The sequence below is a fragment of the Hypanus sabinus genome, chromosome 3 (genome assembly GCF_030144855.1).
Source record: "Hypanus sabinus isolate sHypSab1 chromosome 3, sHypSab1.hap1, whole genome shotgun sequence".
Taxonomy (NCBI): Eukaryota; Metazoa; Chordata; class Chondrichthyes; order Myliobatiformes; family Dasyatidae; genus Hypanus; species Hypanus sabinus.
The window spans coordinates 39,101,672-39,118,853 of record NC_082708.1 but is presented as its reverse complement, the minus strand read 5'-3'; the positions used below and the strand labels follow the sequence as shown (position 1 = coordinate 39,118,853).

Below are 17,182 nucleotides of genomic sequence, written 5' to 3'. Positions count from 1 at the left end.
TGGAGTAACACACACAGCCTCCCAAATACTGTGTAATCCAACAGCGAATATGTGCCTCACGCAGATGGGCAGAAGGGCCCGTTTCGAAGCTGCACAAGCACAACTCCACGACTCTATGAATAAATTAAGCCACACCACTAAAACCGCACCCTTCCTGAAACTACAACTGACCCGCATTTTCTTTTTTTCTTCCGCTGCGAGCAGTGAGCACTGATGTTGGAAGCTGAGAGATAATTACCAAACAACCTCGACTACTCTTCTGTAAATTCTAAAACTCCTTCGTACAGGGATTCCGTCGGTAGAATGGATATTGAGCAACTGGACAATGTCATCTTTCTGGGCGCTGTCACGGTACTCAGCGCCCTTCAGAACGGTAAGAAAGCGAGTCAGCGGATCGACTTCAGTTATTGCCGGTCAGGTAGCATCTGTGGAGGCAATTTCGGCTGAGAGGCAGGAAAATTCTCCCCGTCCTCGCCACCCACGCCCCCCGACTCGCCGAATTCCTCCAGATTTAAACATCCGCAGTCACTTTTGCCTGTCTGTTGAAGTTATTGCCGTCGGGTGTGCTGATGTCTTTTAGTAAGAGCTGTTCCTACTCTCCATTTCAGTTTTCTTCGCGTACACGGTGCAGAACGAATCCGTTCATCCGCGCTCCTCAAACACAGCTTTCGATCGGGTTAAAGTGGCAACGTAAGTAACGGCACGGCATTCGTACAGGTAAAGAAAAATATGTATTGTAACATAGACAGGCCAGCAACCTTGCCTTTATCTTTATTTACAATCAACGGAGCATTGCATTAAAATATGACTAATTCTTTAATTAAAAAGAAACAGCTCGATTGATAGAAATTGGCTTAAAGTTGCTAAAACCAACTCGTCTCCCAGTGTCTTTCATTACCGGACCGGTCGGTCAAGAGGAAGCGCGTTCAATCGAAACGAAATATTGTGAATGCAGGAAACGTGAAATAAACACGGATTATGTAAATAAAAAATGCTAAAACACGAAGCAGGTTGAGCAGTGGAAAGTGTAACAGTTAATATTTAGGATGGATGTCCTCCTTGAGTTTTCGACTGCATCTGAATTTCCCTAACTTTTGAGGAAAAGTTAATTTAACAATGGTTTCTGCTCCAGCCTAACTGATTCCGTTAATGCCTAAGCAGCCTATTCGGGATCATAGAAACGGGATGATAAGGTAGATTTAAGATACAAATAATCCGTAACGTAACTGAATGATTGAACAAGCATGAGATGCTGTCGAACCCAACCCTGATCTCACATTTCTGACTTTTTAAAAGTAAGTTAGTGATAAAAATACGTGTAAACCAGGTGACTGATTTGGTGCTGTGTTATCAGAGCCTCATGGGCGCCGGGTCAGCTCGGGGCGACGCACTTCGGGTTCAATCCCAGCATCCTCGGAAGTAAATTGTAAATTATCCCTTAATTAGGTTACGGTTAAATCGGGGTTGCTGGGCCATACAGCCCTCAGGGCCTATTCCGCACGGGTATCTTAAAGTAAAAAAAATACCATCTTACGTCCCAATCACAAACAAGATAACAGATGCTGTAAATCCAAGCAACACACACAAAATGCTGGAGGAACTCCACAGGCCGGGCAGCATCTATAGGGAGAAGAGTAAACAGTCAACGTTTCAGGCTGAGACCCTTCAACAGGACTGGAGGAAAAAAAAAGAAAAGGAGTGAGAGTTGGGGGTGGGGGGTGAGGGAAAAACACAAGGTGATGGGTGAAATTGGGAGGGTTGAAGTAAAGAGTTGGGTAATTGGTGAGAAAGATACAGGGCTGGAGAAGGGGGGATCTAATGGGAGAGGACCAAAGGCCATGGAAGAAAGAAAAAGAGGGAGGAGCACCAGAGGGAGATAATGGGCAGGCAAGGTGAGAGAGGGAAAAGGGGATGGGGAATAGAGAAGGGGGAGGAGGGCTTCCAGGTGTCACCGGTGAGTCTGATGGGGTCATCTGGTGCTCCCAGCCTGACCTCTTGTATATCGTTGAGACCTGATGTAGATTGGGAGACCACTTTGCCGAGCACCTACGCTCCGTCGGCCAGAAAGAGCAGGATCTCCCAGTGCCCACCCATTTTAATTCCACTTCCCGTTCCCATTCCGACATGTCCATCCATGGCCTCTATCGTGGCAATGAGACCATGGAGGTACAACAACTTGTATTCCATCTGGGTACCTCCAGTCAATCTGATGGCATGATCATTGTTTTCTCAAACGTCCAGTAATGCCCTCCCCCTTCTGTATTCCCCATCCCCTCCCGGTTTCACCTATCACCTTGTGTCTCTTCCTCCCCTCCCCCCACCCTCTAACTCTCACTCCTCATCTTCTTTCTCTCCAGTCCTGATGAAGGGTGTTAGGCTGAAATGTCGACTGTTTACTCTTTTACGTAGAAGCTGCCTGGCCTGCTAACTTCCTCCAGCACGTTGTGTGTGTTCTTCTGGTATCCCATTTCCTCTTCCACTAAAATGCAGATTAAGCATATTCCTGGGTCTGTGGAGCCAAGGTTGCTTGACATTATTTAAGAGTAGTATCAAGGCAGAATGAACAAATTGTTTTATTATTAAATAATATTTAATCATTGCCACTATTTGTGAATAATCTGGTTTTAAATTACTGAAAGTAATACATTTATAGAATAATTTGCTTGTGATATTGAGATGGCTTCTGAAGAAATTTGAATAAAGTGACGTTCCTTGTTTCCCTCTCTACTAAATGTACTAAATTAATTTTAATTTGAAGATCCATAAATGATTGAAACTTTAGTGGAAAATCGTGACATTGCATAAACATCGCATAAACATTTTCAAACTGATGTCAAGGTCTGATTTTGTGCTGGGTGCAATTTGCATTTGAACTTCCACAAACACTTCTGTGTAAATTATAGCTCAGCCTAATGGGGATCTGTTATGTTCAAAGGTGTAAAACATAATTTGTCTATACCTTTGATTTAATATTGTAGCATTCCCTTCATGCTTACCAACAGAACTGCTCTATAACAGATGCCGTAGCATCTGCCATTCACCTGGTCCTGACACACCTAGAAAACAAGGTCATTTCGTCAGATTGCTGTTTCTGGATTTCAGTTCGGCATTCAACTCTATGGTCCCACAGACTCCTAGTCCACAGTGCATCTGTGTGTTGGACTTCCTATCCAACAGCCCTCAGACAGTCAGCCTTGTCCCTCCCCATCATCCTCAACACGGGTGCCCCCCAGGGCTGTGTGCTGAGCCCATTGCTGTACACTCTGCTCACACGTGACTGCGTGGCCAATCACCCAAGTAATCACATTGTAAAATTTGCCGATGATTCAACAGTGGTGGGGCTAATGTTGAGAGGAGATGGATCACCTTGAGGCCTGTTGCCAGGCAAATGAGCTCTTCATCAATGTCAACAAGACAAAGGAAATGGTTACCAATTTAGAAGACCTCACACCACTCACGTCCCTCTTTACATTGGTGCAGATCTTGCACAAACTCTCATGGTCCCAGATCACAACCTATACAATCAAGAAAGCTCAGCAACGCCTCTACTTTCTGAAGAGGCTGAAGGGAGCTGGACTTTGCACATCCACACTTACGACCCTTCTACAGATGTGCAGCAGGGAGCATCCTAACATGCTGCATCACTGCATGGTGTGGAAACTGCACTGCAGCGGACAGGAAGGCTCTACAAAGAGTATCAAAACTGCTCAACGCATCACTGGCACCACCAAGGACGTGTATACAGAAAGTGCTGGAAACATGCCAGCAATATCATGGAGGATTCCACCAGCACCCTGTTCATGGATTGTTTGTCCCACTCCCATCAGGGAGGAGACCACATGGCATCTACGCCAGAATCAACTAACTCAAAAACAGTTACCTCCCTCAAGCAGTAATGCTGATCAACATCTCCAACCACTAACCCATCCAAACACACCCCCCACTACAGCTTTACCATTTCCTGTTAGAATCGCTTTACGTATAGGCACTCCTGTGCCTGGCATCACTTTATGTACATATAATCAATATTCTGTTTTTTAAATTATACTTTATCTTATTTAATTATTCTTTATCTTATTGTAATTTTTTTGTGCTGCATCCAATCCAAATTAACAATTATTTCAATGTCCTTTACACTTGTGTACTGGAAATAACATTAAACAACCCTGAAATCATTGCATAAATAAGTTTTAATTACGTAAAAAGTTACAAGAAAACATTAGTACACTTGCCCATTTTCTTCCATCTAGAGTCAAACAGTTATAGAAACTTACTCTTTTAAAGTTAGCTTAAAGTAGTGCTTGTTTGGATGAAGAAACGTAACAGTATCCTCCTTTTGGCAAAGTCGGTGTTAGAAGAATAACAGCAAGCAAGCAAAGTCATTGTTAGTTTAATGGTGGTTAACTAACTTTCAGATTTATCAGTACATGTGAAAATGAGCTAGAGATTCCCATAAAATATCATTTTGTCGAGAAGGCCTTTGTATTCATCATTTCAACTACACTAACAGAAGGACTATTACAGTAAGAATCATGAGACAACATAATCTTGTATGTTTTTATACAACACAAGTGTCTGGCACTTAATGTGGTGGTAACAGAAAAAGTGTTGAGATTGAGCGAAAGGAAAGCCGAGGTCTGAGGATGCAGCACAGCTGAAACGTCACTGCATGGCAGACCAGGACTGTGCAAGTTGATGAGGTGGCAGAACTGCAAGATTATATAAAAGTTTGGTCAGGCCACACTTGAATTGTGCTCATTTCAAGTTGCCTCACCATTGGAAGGAGGTAGAAGCTTTAGAGAGAGTGCAGAGGAGATTTACTAGGATACTGCCTGGATCAGATAACGTATCTTTTGAGGAAAGGTTGAACGAGCTAGCCTTTTCTCTTTGGAGGGAAGGAGGATGAGGAGAAACTTGACAGAGGTGTATAAGATGATAAGAGGCATAGATAAAGTGGCCAGCCTGAGCCTTTACCCCAGGGTAGCTATGGTTAATATGAGAGGGCATATTTTTAAGGTAGGTGGAGGAACGTTTAGGGGAGATGTCAGGGGTATGTTTTAACACAGTGGTGAGTGCATGGAAAGATTGTGGTACAGGTTGATGTGTTTGGGGCATTTAAGTGGCTCTTAGATAGGCATGTGGATGAAAGAATAATGAAGGGCACTGTGGGAGTGAAGGGTTAAGAGGTCAGCACAATATTGTGGGCTGAAGGGTGTGTACTATTCTGTGTTCTATGTGCATTGTTCACCATTTTTACACTGTTTGGTATTGGTAGTGTCTAAACACTGGACTCTGTGACAACAATGTCACACAGCTGAACGGCATCTCAGCATTTACCTGATGACAGTGTGTAGCCTCATACCAGCATATTCAGATTTATTTTTCATGTTTTGAATTTTTACACAAATGCCTGATATCTGAGTCTTGGAGATATCTACAGTGCAGTAGGTAATACTTCTCAGAAGCAGAACAAGGGCAGGAAGTTTCAGAAAAGGAATTTCCTCTTTAGCAATATGAAGCATAAGAAAGGGATATGCTCGTTCCTTTAAATATTTAACAAATGAAATGCAATGTCCAGTTCGTTTCATGTCACAGCAGAAATAAAAACACTCTGAAATCGCTCTTCTTTTAGTTTTGTAACTACATAAACTGATTCAATGATTCTATTCTCTTAGGTTTTACCTCAAGACTTCTCTCTTTATATACACAAAATACCCTTTAAATATGTCAGAAAATGAATTATTGCTGTTGAGTTAGTTATCTGTAGCAATGGTCACAAATCTTTTTTTCCATCTTTTTATTATCATTATTAATAACAACAAAATAAAATTGGTACATAGATAATGGGATTACAAATGTACATATTTCAACTAACTATAAAAGATTACAAAAACAATGATTACAGTATAAATGAGTATTCCCACATCATAAAAGATACAATATACAAATAGACAAGGCAAACCTAGGTGTATCATAATATAAAATAAAAAGGAAAAAAGAAAAAAAATTCATTATGCAAAAACTAATCTAAAAATCTAATAAACTAATAGAAGAAAAAAATAAAAAATAAAAAAAGAGAGAAAAGAAAAAAAAGGGCTGTTTATAATATCTCACAAAAATACAAAATCATCAGTGTCGTCAACTCCGATCCTCTTGACATATATGAAAGCAAAACTGGAAAATCAAATGCAATGGTCACAAATCTGTTCTCACTCAAATGCTGCCCACACCTGCACCTTCTGACTTTTGCACACAGATAACCAGTTAGAGGGTGGAATTACCATCAATATTGACAGCACAGGACAGATTTGCTTCAGATTTGATCTTCCTCTACTACAATGAGCACAGCTGTAACTCAAGTCACTGAGATTCCAAGTTCAGGATACATCTCATTTAATGCACTGCCCTAGTTCACTATCAAATTCCATCGCCTGTTCACATCGACTTAACTCACCTGCTTCGTTCTGCACCCCAGCTTAATTTTAAACACCGAAGTTACTATAGCATTGCTGTCATGTTGCTGTCCTTGCCTGAAAAGTACAAGCTTTAAACAGAACTCACAAGTGATGTAGCACACTGTCTTGTTATTCATTCCCAGAGTACAGGTATCAATAGCAAATTTGGCATGTCCTGCCCAGAGAGAGTGGTATTAATGTAGACTGAAGGTAATTCTTTGTAGTAGTTTAATAGAATTCTACAGCTGACAAACACATATGTGTGGTAGTCCAATCCCAAGCAAAAGAAAATCTGCAGATGCTGGAAATCCAAGCAACACACACAAAATGCTGGAAGAACTCAACAGGCCAGGCAGCATCTGTGGAAAAGAGTACAGTCAATGTTTTGGCTGAGACCCTTCATCAGGACTGGAGAAAAGACAATGAGTAATCAGGGTTAGGAGGGGAGGAAGAAACACAAGGCGATCGGTGAAATTGGAGGTGGGTAAAGGTGAAGTGAAGGGCTGGGAAGTTGAGTGGTGAAGGAGATATGGGTTAGAGAAGGGGGAATTTGATAGAAAAGGACAGAAAGGCATGGAAGAAAGAAAAGGTGGAGGAGCACCAGAGAGAGGTGATGTGTAGGTTAGGAGATGAGGTGAGAGAGGGAAAAGGGAATGGTGAAGAGGGGGCATTACCAGAAGTTTGAGTAATTGATATTCATGCCATCGGGTTGGAGGATATCCAGACGGAATGTAGCTGTTGTTCCTCCAACCTGCTGTGGCCTCATCACGACAGGTTGGACTGACATGTCGGAATGGGAATGGGAAGTGGAATTAAAATGGGTGGCCACTGGGAGATCCCGCTTTTTCTGGCAGACATATGTTTTGTCTTGAATCATAGGTATGTTGCAGCATTCTTCTGTTGTGTCATCTTCCCTCTTTCTTTCCAGTCTTGAAGAAGGGTCTTGGCATGAAACATTTCGTGTTTATTCATTTTCAGAGATGCCTCCTGACCTGCTGAGTTCCTCCAGCATTTTGTGTGTGTTGCTTTAGATTTCTAGCATCTGTAGAATTTCTCATGTTTATATTTCCTTCCAACTGCATTTTGAAATAGTCCTTCATTTTGACTTAATCTAAGGTTCATTGCTGCTGCACTTTCTTTTCTTTAGTTAGAAGTGTTGCTTTTTCAAAATGGTTTGTAGCTTTCCAACTCAAATGGTTATTAAATTTAAATGTGAATCCAAAGTTTTACTGTTAATTTCCCATTTCATCCTCAAGTTGCCTACATTTTGCTTCTGTTCTAAGGATTGGATGAATCTTTGTATGAATCACTTATTCCAAATGACTAAACAAATAGAAACATAGAACACCTACAGCACAATACAGGCCATTCTGCCCACAATGCTGTGCCGAACATGTACTTACTTCAGAAATTACCTAGGGATACAGATAGCCCTCTATTCTTCTAAGTTCAATGTACCTATCCAGGAGTCTCTTAAAAGGCCCTATCGTATCCGCCTCAACAACCATCACCGGCAGCCCATTCCACACACTCACCACTCTCTGTGTAAAAAAACTTACCCCTACCTCTGTACCTACTTCCAAGCATCTTAAAAACTGTGCCCTCTTGTGATGGCCATTTCAGCCCTGGGAAAAAGCCTCTGACTATCCACGCGATCAATGGCTCTCATCGTCTTATACACCTCTATCAGGTCACCTCTCATCCTCTGTTGCTCCAGGGAGAAAAGGCCAAGTTCACTCAACCTATTCTCGTAAGGCCTGCTCCTCAATCCAGGCAACATTCTTGTAAATCTTCTTGGTACCCTTTCTATAGTTTCCACATCCTTCCTGTAGTGAACTGACCAGAACTAAGCACAGCACTCCAAGTGGGATCTGACCAGGGTCCTATATAGCAGTAATATTACCTCTTGGCTGTTGAACTCAATCCCACAGTTGATGAAGGCCAATACATCATATGCCTTCCTAACCACACTGTCAAATTGCGCAGCAGCTTTAAGTGTCCAATGGACACGGACCACAAGATCTGATTCTCCACACTGCCAAGAGTCTTACCATTAATACTATATTCTGCCATCATATTTGACCTACCAAAATGACCCACCTCACACTTATCTGGGTTGAACTCCGTCTGTCACTTCTCAGCCCAGTTTTGCATCCTATCAATGTCCTGCTGTAACCTCTGACAGCCCTCCACACTATCCACAACACCCCCAATCTTTGTGTCATCAGCAAATTTACTAACCCATTACTCTATATCCTCATCCAGGTCATTTATAAAAAGCATGAAGAGAAGGGGTCCCAGAACAGATCCCTGAGGCACACCACTGGTCACTGATCTCCATGTTTACAACCAAGCCAATTCTGGATCCACAAAGCAAGGTCCCATTGGATCCCATACTTTCTCAATAAGCTTTGCATGGGGTACCTTATCAAATGCTTTGCTGAAATCCATAGATACTACATCTACTACTCTACCTTCATAAATGCTCAAGTCACTTTCAGTCACATCCTCAAAAAATTCAATCAGGCTCGTAAGGTACGACCTTGCCTTTGACAAAGCCATGCTGACAATTCCTAATCATATTACACCTCTCCAAATGTTCATAAATCCTGCATCTCAGGATCTTCTCCATCAACCTAACAACCACTGAAGTAAAGCTCACTGGTCTATAATTTTCTGGGCCATCTCTTTACTCCTTTTCTTGAATAAGGGAACAACATCTTCAACCCTCCAATTTTCTGGAACATCTCCTGTCCCCATTGATGATGCAAAGATCATTGCCAGAGGCTCAGCAATCTCCTCCCTTGCCTTCCACATTAGCCTGGGGTATATCTCGTCCAGTCTCGGAGATTTATCCAACTTGATACTTTCCAAAAGCTCCAGCACATCCTCTTTCTTAACATCTATATGCTCAAGCTTTTCAATCCACTGTAAGCCATTCCTACAATCACCAAGGTCCTTTTCTGTAGTGAATAGTAAAGCAAAGTATTCATTAAGTACCTCTGCTATCTCCTCTGGTTCCATACACACTCTTCCACTGTCACACTTGATTGTTCCTATTCTCTTACATCTTATCCTCTTGGTCTTCACATACTTGTAGAATGCCTTGAGGTTTTCCTTAATCCTGCTCACCAAGGCCTTCTCATGGCCCCTTCTGGCTCTCCTAATTTCATTCTTAAGCTCCTTCCTGCTAGCCTTATAATTTTCTAGATCTTTATCATGACCTAGTTTTTTTGAACCTTTTGTAAGCTTTTCTTTTCTTCTTGACTAGATTTACTACAGCCTTTGAGCACCACAGTTCCTGTACCCGCCATCCTTTCCCTGTCTCATTAGAATGTACCTGTGCAGAACATCCCCTGAACATTTGCCACCTTTCTGCCTTACATTTCCCTGAGAAATCTGTTCCCAATTTATGCTTCCAAGTTCCTGCCTGATAGCTTCACGTTTCTCCTTACTCCAATTAAACAGTTCCTAACTGTTCCTTTTCCTCTCCAATGCTATGGTAAAGGAGATAGAATTGTGATCACTATCTCCAAAATGCTCTCCCACTGAGAGACCTGACGCCTGACCAGGTTCATTTCCCAATACCAGATCAAGTACAGCCTCTCCTCTTGTAGGCTTATCTACATATTGTGTCAGGAAATCTTCCTGAACACACCTAACAAACTCCACCCTATCTAAATGTTTTGAACCAATGATAATTCTAAGCAATTAATTCCTGTAATTAGCATTCACTGAATAGAAAAGATCTCATCAGGAAGGCCTTAAAGATCTCTGGACATCACACCTAACCAGTTCCTCTCAACATCACCTTTCCTTTTCACCCTTTATCTTTTTTACCCGTCACCTCCCAGTTTCTTACTTCATCTTCCCTCCCCTACCCACTCACCTGATTTCACCTATCACCTGTCAAATTGTATCCTTCCCCTCCCCCCAGTTTCTTATTCCGACTACTGCGCATCCTTTACCAGTCCTGACGAAGGACCTCGGCCCAAAATCTTGACTGTTTAATCCCCTCCATGATGCTGCCTGACCTGCTGAGTCAGAATCTCTTGTGTTTATGGAAAGGGTATGTTGTATTCTGGAGAAGTTACCAAGTTTTCAATAGAGAATGTATAAGCAAGGCAAGGATTCACTGGAAAATTGATAATGCCTAGTGATATAACTGAGAATTTTGAAATTTGAAATTTATAGGGTAGTTGGAATTCCAGATTTCTTCCTGGCGGGGTATCTAGATCAAGAAGACATAATATTAAAATCAGAGTCAGGCTGTTCATGAGAGAGTTAAGAAATATTTAAGCAAAAGAAGTTAGAAGTTCCACAAGGTAGTGCTTCCACAAAAAAAGCTAAGTGTTGGTCTAATGCATAGTTTTTACTTGGAAATAAAAGAGTGCAAAGGGGTTTGCATTGTCTGCTTTAGGAAGGATGCATAACCATACATATATGCTCCATACGTAATTACACATCCTTAACATGTTCAATGATAACTGCACAGCTATTCCCCTGCTAGCACAGTTCTGCTCTGAAATCAGTATGTCTTCATTACAAAAAGGTAGAAAAGGAAATGGTGGTAGGTTGAGTTAAGCTACAGGTGTTCACACTTCCTTGCATTGAATAGAAGAATTCGCTTTGCTTTCCTATTATCGGAAATAGTTCATGTTGATTCCATTTTCTGCTTTATTTTTTAGCCACAATTGCATCGAAGTGTATCCAACATTTCTTGCTCTGCTATGGACTGCTGGACTTTTTTGTAGTCAAGGTAAATTATAATTTCAAACACTCTCTGTTTAGAATGCACTCATAATTTATGAAAGGAAAACTTGCTTTGGTTATTATTGCATCACTATTAATATTTCTTCATGACCTCATGTTATATACTCAACATTTGAGGCTTTGGTGATCAAAGTTCAAAGTAAATTTATTATCAAAGTACATATACTGTATGTCACCATATATAACCCTGAGATTTACTTTCTCATGGGCATTCACAGTAAATACAAGAAACACAATAGAATCAATGAAAGACCACGCCCAATAGAGTGAATAATAAGCAATGTTCAAAAACAAACGATGCAAATACAAAAATAAAGAGAAAAAAGAAGGAATAATAAATAAATAAACAGACAAACAAGAAATATGGAGAACATGAGATGAAGAATACTTGAGAGTGAGTCCAGTTCAGTGATGGGGTGAGTGAAGTTGAGTGGAGTTATCCCCTTTGGTTCAAGAGCCTGATGGCTGAGAGGTAGTAACTGTTTCTGTACCTGGTGGTGGAGGTCCTGAGGCTCCTGTATCAACTCCCTGACAGCAACATGAGAAGAGAGCATGGCCTGGAAGATGGAGGTCCTTGATTGTGGATATTGTTTTCTTACGAAGGCACACCATGCAGATGTGCTCAGTAGTTGGGAGGACTTTACCTGTGAAGTACAGGGCCGTATCCATTACTTCTTGTAGGATTTTCTGTACAAGAGCAATGGTGTTTCCATACCACACTGTGATACAACCAGTCAATATACTCTCCACCACACATCTACAGAAGATTTTCAGTTTTAGAAGACATGCTGAATCCTCATAAATTTCTGAGAAAGCAAAGGTGCAGCCTTGCTTTCTTTGTAATGGCACTTGCATGCTGGACCTGTGACAGATCCTCTGAAGACAGGAATTTAAGGTTGCTGACCTCCACCTCTGATTCCCCGATGAGGACTGTCTTGTGGATCTCGGGTTTCCTCCTCCTGAAGCCAATAATCAGCTCTTTGGTCTTGCTGACATTGAGTGATAGGTTGTTGCTGTGGCACCACTTAATCAGATCTTCAATCTCCCACCTATATGCTGATTCATCACCACATTTGATTTAGCTAACGATGGGGGGGGGGGTATCAGCACACCTAGGTATGCCATTGGTGCAGTGCGTAGCTTCACAGTCATACGTATAAAGTGAGTTGAGCAGAGGGCTAAGCACACAGACTTGTGCTGATGGAGATTGCAGAGTGGATGTTATTGCCAATCCAAACTGACTGACAAATGAGAAAATTGAGGATCCAGTTGCACAGGGAGAAATTGAGGCCTAGGTCTTGAGTGGATTCAAGTCACTTCTTAGGTAGAAGTTGATATGTTTCATCACGAACCTCTCCAGACACTTCATCACAATAGATGTAAGTGCTATTGGACAATAGTCATTAACTAGGATTGTTAAACAACACACACAAAATGCTGGTGGAACACAGCAGGCCAGGCGGCATCTATAGGGAGAAGCACTGTCGACGTTTCGGGCTGAGACCCTTCATCAGGGCTAACTGAAAGGAAAGATACTAAGAAATTTGAAAGAAGTGGGGGGAGGGGGAAATGCGAAATGATAGGAGAAGACCAGAGGGGGTGGGGTGAAGCCAAGAGCTGGAAACTTGATTGGCGAAAGTGATACAGAACTGGACAAGGGAAAGGGTCATGGGACGGGAGGCCTTGGGAGAAAGAAAGGGGGGGGGAAGCACCAGGGGGAGATGGAGAACAGGCAAACAACTAAATATGTCAGGGATGGAGTAAGAAGGGGAGGAGGGCATTAACGGAAGTTGGAGAAGTCAATGTTCATGCCATCAGGTTGGAGGATACCCAGACGGAATATAAGGTGTTGTTCCTCCGACCTGAGTTTGGATTCATTTTGACAGTAGAGGAGGCCATGGATAGACATATCAGAATGGGAATGGGACGTGTTATATCCCTATATGTATATATATATATATATATATATATATACAAAAAACTAGGACTGTTATATCCCTCTCTTTTGGATAATCTTCCATACTACTGTTATAAAGTAAATTTATTATCAAAGTACATTTATGCCACTATATACAACCCTGAGATTCACTTCCTTGTGGCATAGTCAATAAAACTATAATAGAATAATAATCATAATAGGATCAATGAAAGACCACCCAGCTTGGACATTCAACCAGTGTACAAAAGGCAACAAACTGCAAATACAAAAAAGGAAGAAATAATAATGATAAGTAAATAAGCAATAAATATAAAGAACACAAGATGAAGAGTCCTTGAGTGTGAATCAAGGGCCTGATGGTTGAGGGGTAATATCTGTCCCTGAACCTGGTGTTGTGAGTCCTGAGGCTCTTGTACCTTCTTCCTGATGTCAGCAGTGAGGAAAGAGCATGTCCAGGGTGGTGGGAGTTCCTGATGATGGATGCTACTTTCCTATGATGGTGCTCCATGTAGATGTGTTCAGTAGTGGGGAGGGCTTTACCCATGATGCATCCACCACTTTTCGTAGTATTTTCTGTTTAAGGGCATTGGTATTTCTATACCAGCCTGTGGTGCAGCCAGTCAATATCCTCTCCACTACACATCTATAGATGTTTGTCAAAGTTTTAGATCTCATGCTGAATCTTTGTAACCTCCTAAGGAAGTAGTGGTGCTGTACTAGGAATGAAAAGCTGTTGACACTCTCCATCTCTGATCCTGTAATGTGGACTGGCTCCTGGACCATGGCTTTCCCCCTCATGAGGTCAATAATCAGCTCCTGGGTCTTGCTGACATTATGATAATCTGCCAGTACCATCTTGTCTCGTCCTCTTGCAGTATTATCAGAAGGAGATGCCTCAAAGCCAAAATATTCTATATTTAATTCTAAAAATTATGATGCTCATTCAAATAATTGACCAATTTCAGTGATATATTACTTTAGCAGCCAACCTATTTTACGAGACAAGACAAAGGACTATAATGAGCTAATTCTAATCATGTTCATTTATTATTGTCACATGTACCAAGATACAGTCAAATGCTTGTTTTGTGTTCCTTAGATTATTATAGCCCAAAAGAAACTTATTACAGACTACCATGTCTACTACAGATCTGCCTTTGAATAAAAATAAATTTAGTGACGATAAAAGAGAAATTCCTTTATGCCCCTCTTCCTCTTGGTTATCTCGCTATAAATGTTATCTCTGGTTAGACTGCAACAGCTGAGAGCTATTGCAGCTTAGCTCCCCATAGTTTGCAGAATTGATGTAGGCATGATATAATTCTAACTGTATGGCTCGTTACCTTGCAATAAACAGCACTTGTGTGATTTTTGTTTTGTCAGCACCCGCTGCCTTTGCTGGATTGTTGTATTTGGTGGTGAGGCACAAGTACTTCGTTGGCTATTTGGGGGAAAACTGTCAAAGGTAATAGATTCTCTGTTTCACAACAATCCAATTACAAATTTTCTAAAAATTATGGATTTTTGTGCTTACCATGCAATGGTTGGGATGCTGGTGTGAGACAATGGAATGGGTTATCTAGTTCAGTTTCAGGTTCAAGTTCATTCAACAATGCATGTGTATACAGCTAAAAGAAACAACATTCCTCCAGCACTAAGGTGCAAAACACAAATATCACATACAGCACATAAAATAATATTAACACAATGATGCAAAAGTATTCTGTAGATACACAAGTTGACTGAAAGTGCATATATGACATATAGTTAAATACACAACAGGATATTGCTACTGGCACTGTCATAAAGAATGTGTGCTCGGTGGTACCAGGGAGTCCAGAAGTCTCCCAGCCTGGGGGAGGAAGCTATTACCGAGCCTAACTGACCTTGTTCTGATACTGTGGTACCTTTTTCCTGATGGTAGGAGGTCGAAGAGATTGTGGATGGATGGGAGGGGGTCCCTGACAATGCTGAGGGCCCTGCAAATGTAGCACTTCTGGTATGTGTCCTGTATGGGGGGTGGGGGAGAGCAAGTTCATCAGCTCATCATCAGGCTATTTTTCTTGAATAGCCAGTTCCAAAACAGGATTCTCTTTATTCTGCTCCAATTAGAAGTTTCAAAACGAAACAACACCAGCCAACCTGACATTGGCAAAGAGTGGTAGTCATGTTGCAAGGTAACGCTTATTCCCGACTAGCAGATAGTGTGTGAGTGCTGTTTCAGCACTTTGGACCTGTAGATGACAGGGCAATTTATTTCCACTCTCAAGCAGCTTGTCCATGAAGTACTCAGACCATGAGACAAGCAGTAAATTTGAATCACTCACTTTTCTGTAAGAAACACAGTGTCTCAATATATCTTCTGAAACAACTCCTGTCTTATTTTGTAACAACTTCCTCTTTAACCCAGCTGTCTCAAGGTCTACAGTCACTTCCACATCAGTGTACGCTGGAAATTGTGGTTTTCTTTCCTTTAAAAATATTGCTTTTCTTGTGCAATTGGTTGATGTAAATGTCCATTTTTTCAGCTAGATTTTGAAATGTCCATCATCACATTCAGATGACTGTGGTAATTCTATTTGACATATTTAACTCACAAATCAAATCAATGTACCAGGAGATAGGGGACAAAAGAAGTGATCAATCTGATTTAGTCAGTTAATTGTTAGAATAATACGGAGAGGTGTGTGGGTCTTGGGTTAAATTTGCCTCTTCTAAGGTTATTTAGAAAAACACAAGAAATCATTAGGTTCATGGTTAATGAGGAATTACTAAGCCTTGAGAAAGTTAATTATGCAAATTTCCCACAGGATTTCTAATGGGAATTCTATAGTTTTGATGCCAGTATCCCTTCACTACTGTCCTATGCTTGTTTTCCAAAAAAAAATCATTGAAGCTACTGGCACTAAAAGAAAAGCCGTGATTTCTTTGATTTCCTGGAGGAGGCCAAGGCATTTATTCTACAATAATGTGAACCTCCTGAAGGAGAAGACTGAGGGCTAATAAAGCTTGATGGAGATTATTTTATGAATGTGTGCCCATGGTAGTGAATTTTATTCCATGAAGAATATAGCTGAAAATTGTAGGTAACTGCCTCCAATTTTTCAGATCCACCAGGCAAGAGTCAACAATGTGAAGTGAACATTTATCAGTCAGATGCTCATCATTGTTCAAGACTGACTTTAGGCTGCAGGGCACAATGCCAGCATGTCAGGGGCTACCTGCTAATGAAGTACTTAATAAAAATGGCCCTGCAATTTTATTTGTGAGTTGTGATTTACTCAAGCACATTTAATATTTTCTATTTTGACAATGTATTTTTAATTCTTTGACATTTCACTTGTTTTTGCAGCCTCCCTGGTTTCTTTTTTGGAAAACGTTTAATTGCATTCCTCTTCATCATGTCAACTGCTGGAATTGTCAACTACACAACAAACTACTTCTTTGAGATCAACTTCCTGTTTTACATGCAAACAGTTACAAAGGCCTCTGCTGCACTGCTTCTCATTCCTTAATCAAATAATGAGCTGTTGTCAGCATGATCATTTAATGAAACAAACCATTTACAGTTTTGTCAGATTATAATCTACTACAATTGTACCTTTGTGGTTATTTGCAGCATTTTATCTTGATTTTATTTCTGCTATGTTGTGCAAATAAAATTGACTAAAATTATATTATTGCTAGGGGATTGTATATGTACACTGAGGCATAAAATGTGAAATAGTCTATGTCAAATTTGTACTAGAGCCACAGGGCAATAGTGTAGAGAATATTTCAGTGGTGCTATCTATAGTTTTAGAGACACTCTTGATAGAGTGGCTTCTCATTGTACAAAATGGTCCATCAACTGGTGCCCTAATGGTGAATAGTCATTCAAACTGAGTTTGAAACAAACTGAGTTTCTCAGCTCCTGTGGTGTCAGTGTGATCGGGCAGATGGGACTCATCAGCCGTGGTTGGCAGATCATCTAGAAGGAAAGCTCTGACCTCAAACCTCCGCTACCTTGTGGCTA

At 41.0% G+C, this 17,182-nt stretch overlaps 1 protein-coding gene across 1 annotated transcript; it reads left to right on the top strand.

The window, feature by feature from the left end:
* Positions 1–168: 168 nt before the first annotated feature.
* Positions 169–16,842, top strand: alox5ap (arachidonate 5-lipoxygenase-activating protein). Its single transcript, XM_059963287.1, has 5 exons — positions 169–373; positions 609–690; positions 11,144–11,214; positions 14,551–14,632; positions 16,520–16,842. Exons 1-5 carry the CDS (start codon positions 304–306, stop codon positions 16,680–16,682), a joined length of 468 nt encoding a protein of 155 aa, XP_059819270.1. The 5' UTR covers positions 169–303; the 3' UTR covers positions 16,683–16,842.
* Positions 16,843–17,182: the final 340 nt, after the last annotated feature.

What these genes read in the sequence shown, in the direction of transcription:
- alox5ap (XM_059963287.1), top strand. Translation starts at nt 304, where the DNA reads ATGGATATTGAGCAACTGGACAATGTCATCTTTCTGGGCGCTGTCACG. An exon ending in TGGACTTTTTTGTAGTCAAG is followed by an intron (nt 11,215 to 14,550) that starts GTAAATTATAAT and finishes TTGTTTTGTCAG; the next exon opens with CACCCGCTGCCTTTGCTGGA. An exon ending in TTGGGGGAAAACTGTCAAAG is followed by an intron (nt 14,633 to 16,519) that starts GTAATAGATTCT and finishes TTGTTTTTGCAG; the next exon opens with CCTCCCTGGTTTCTTTTTTG.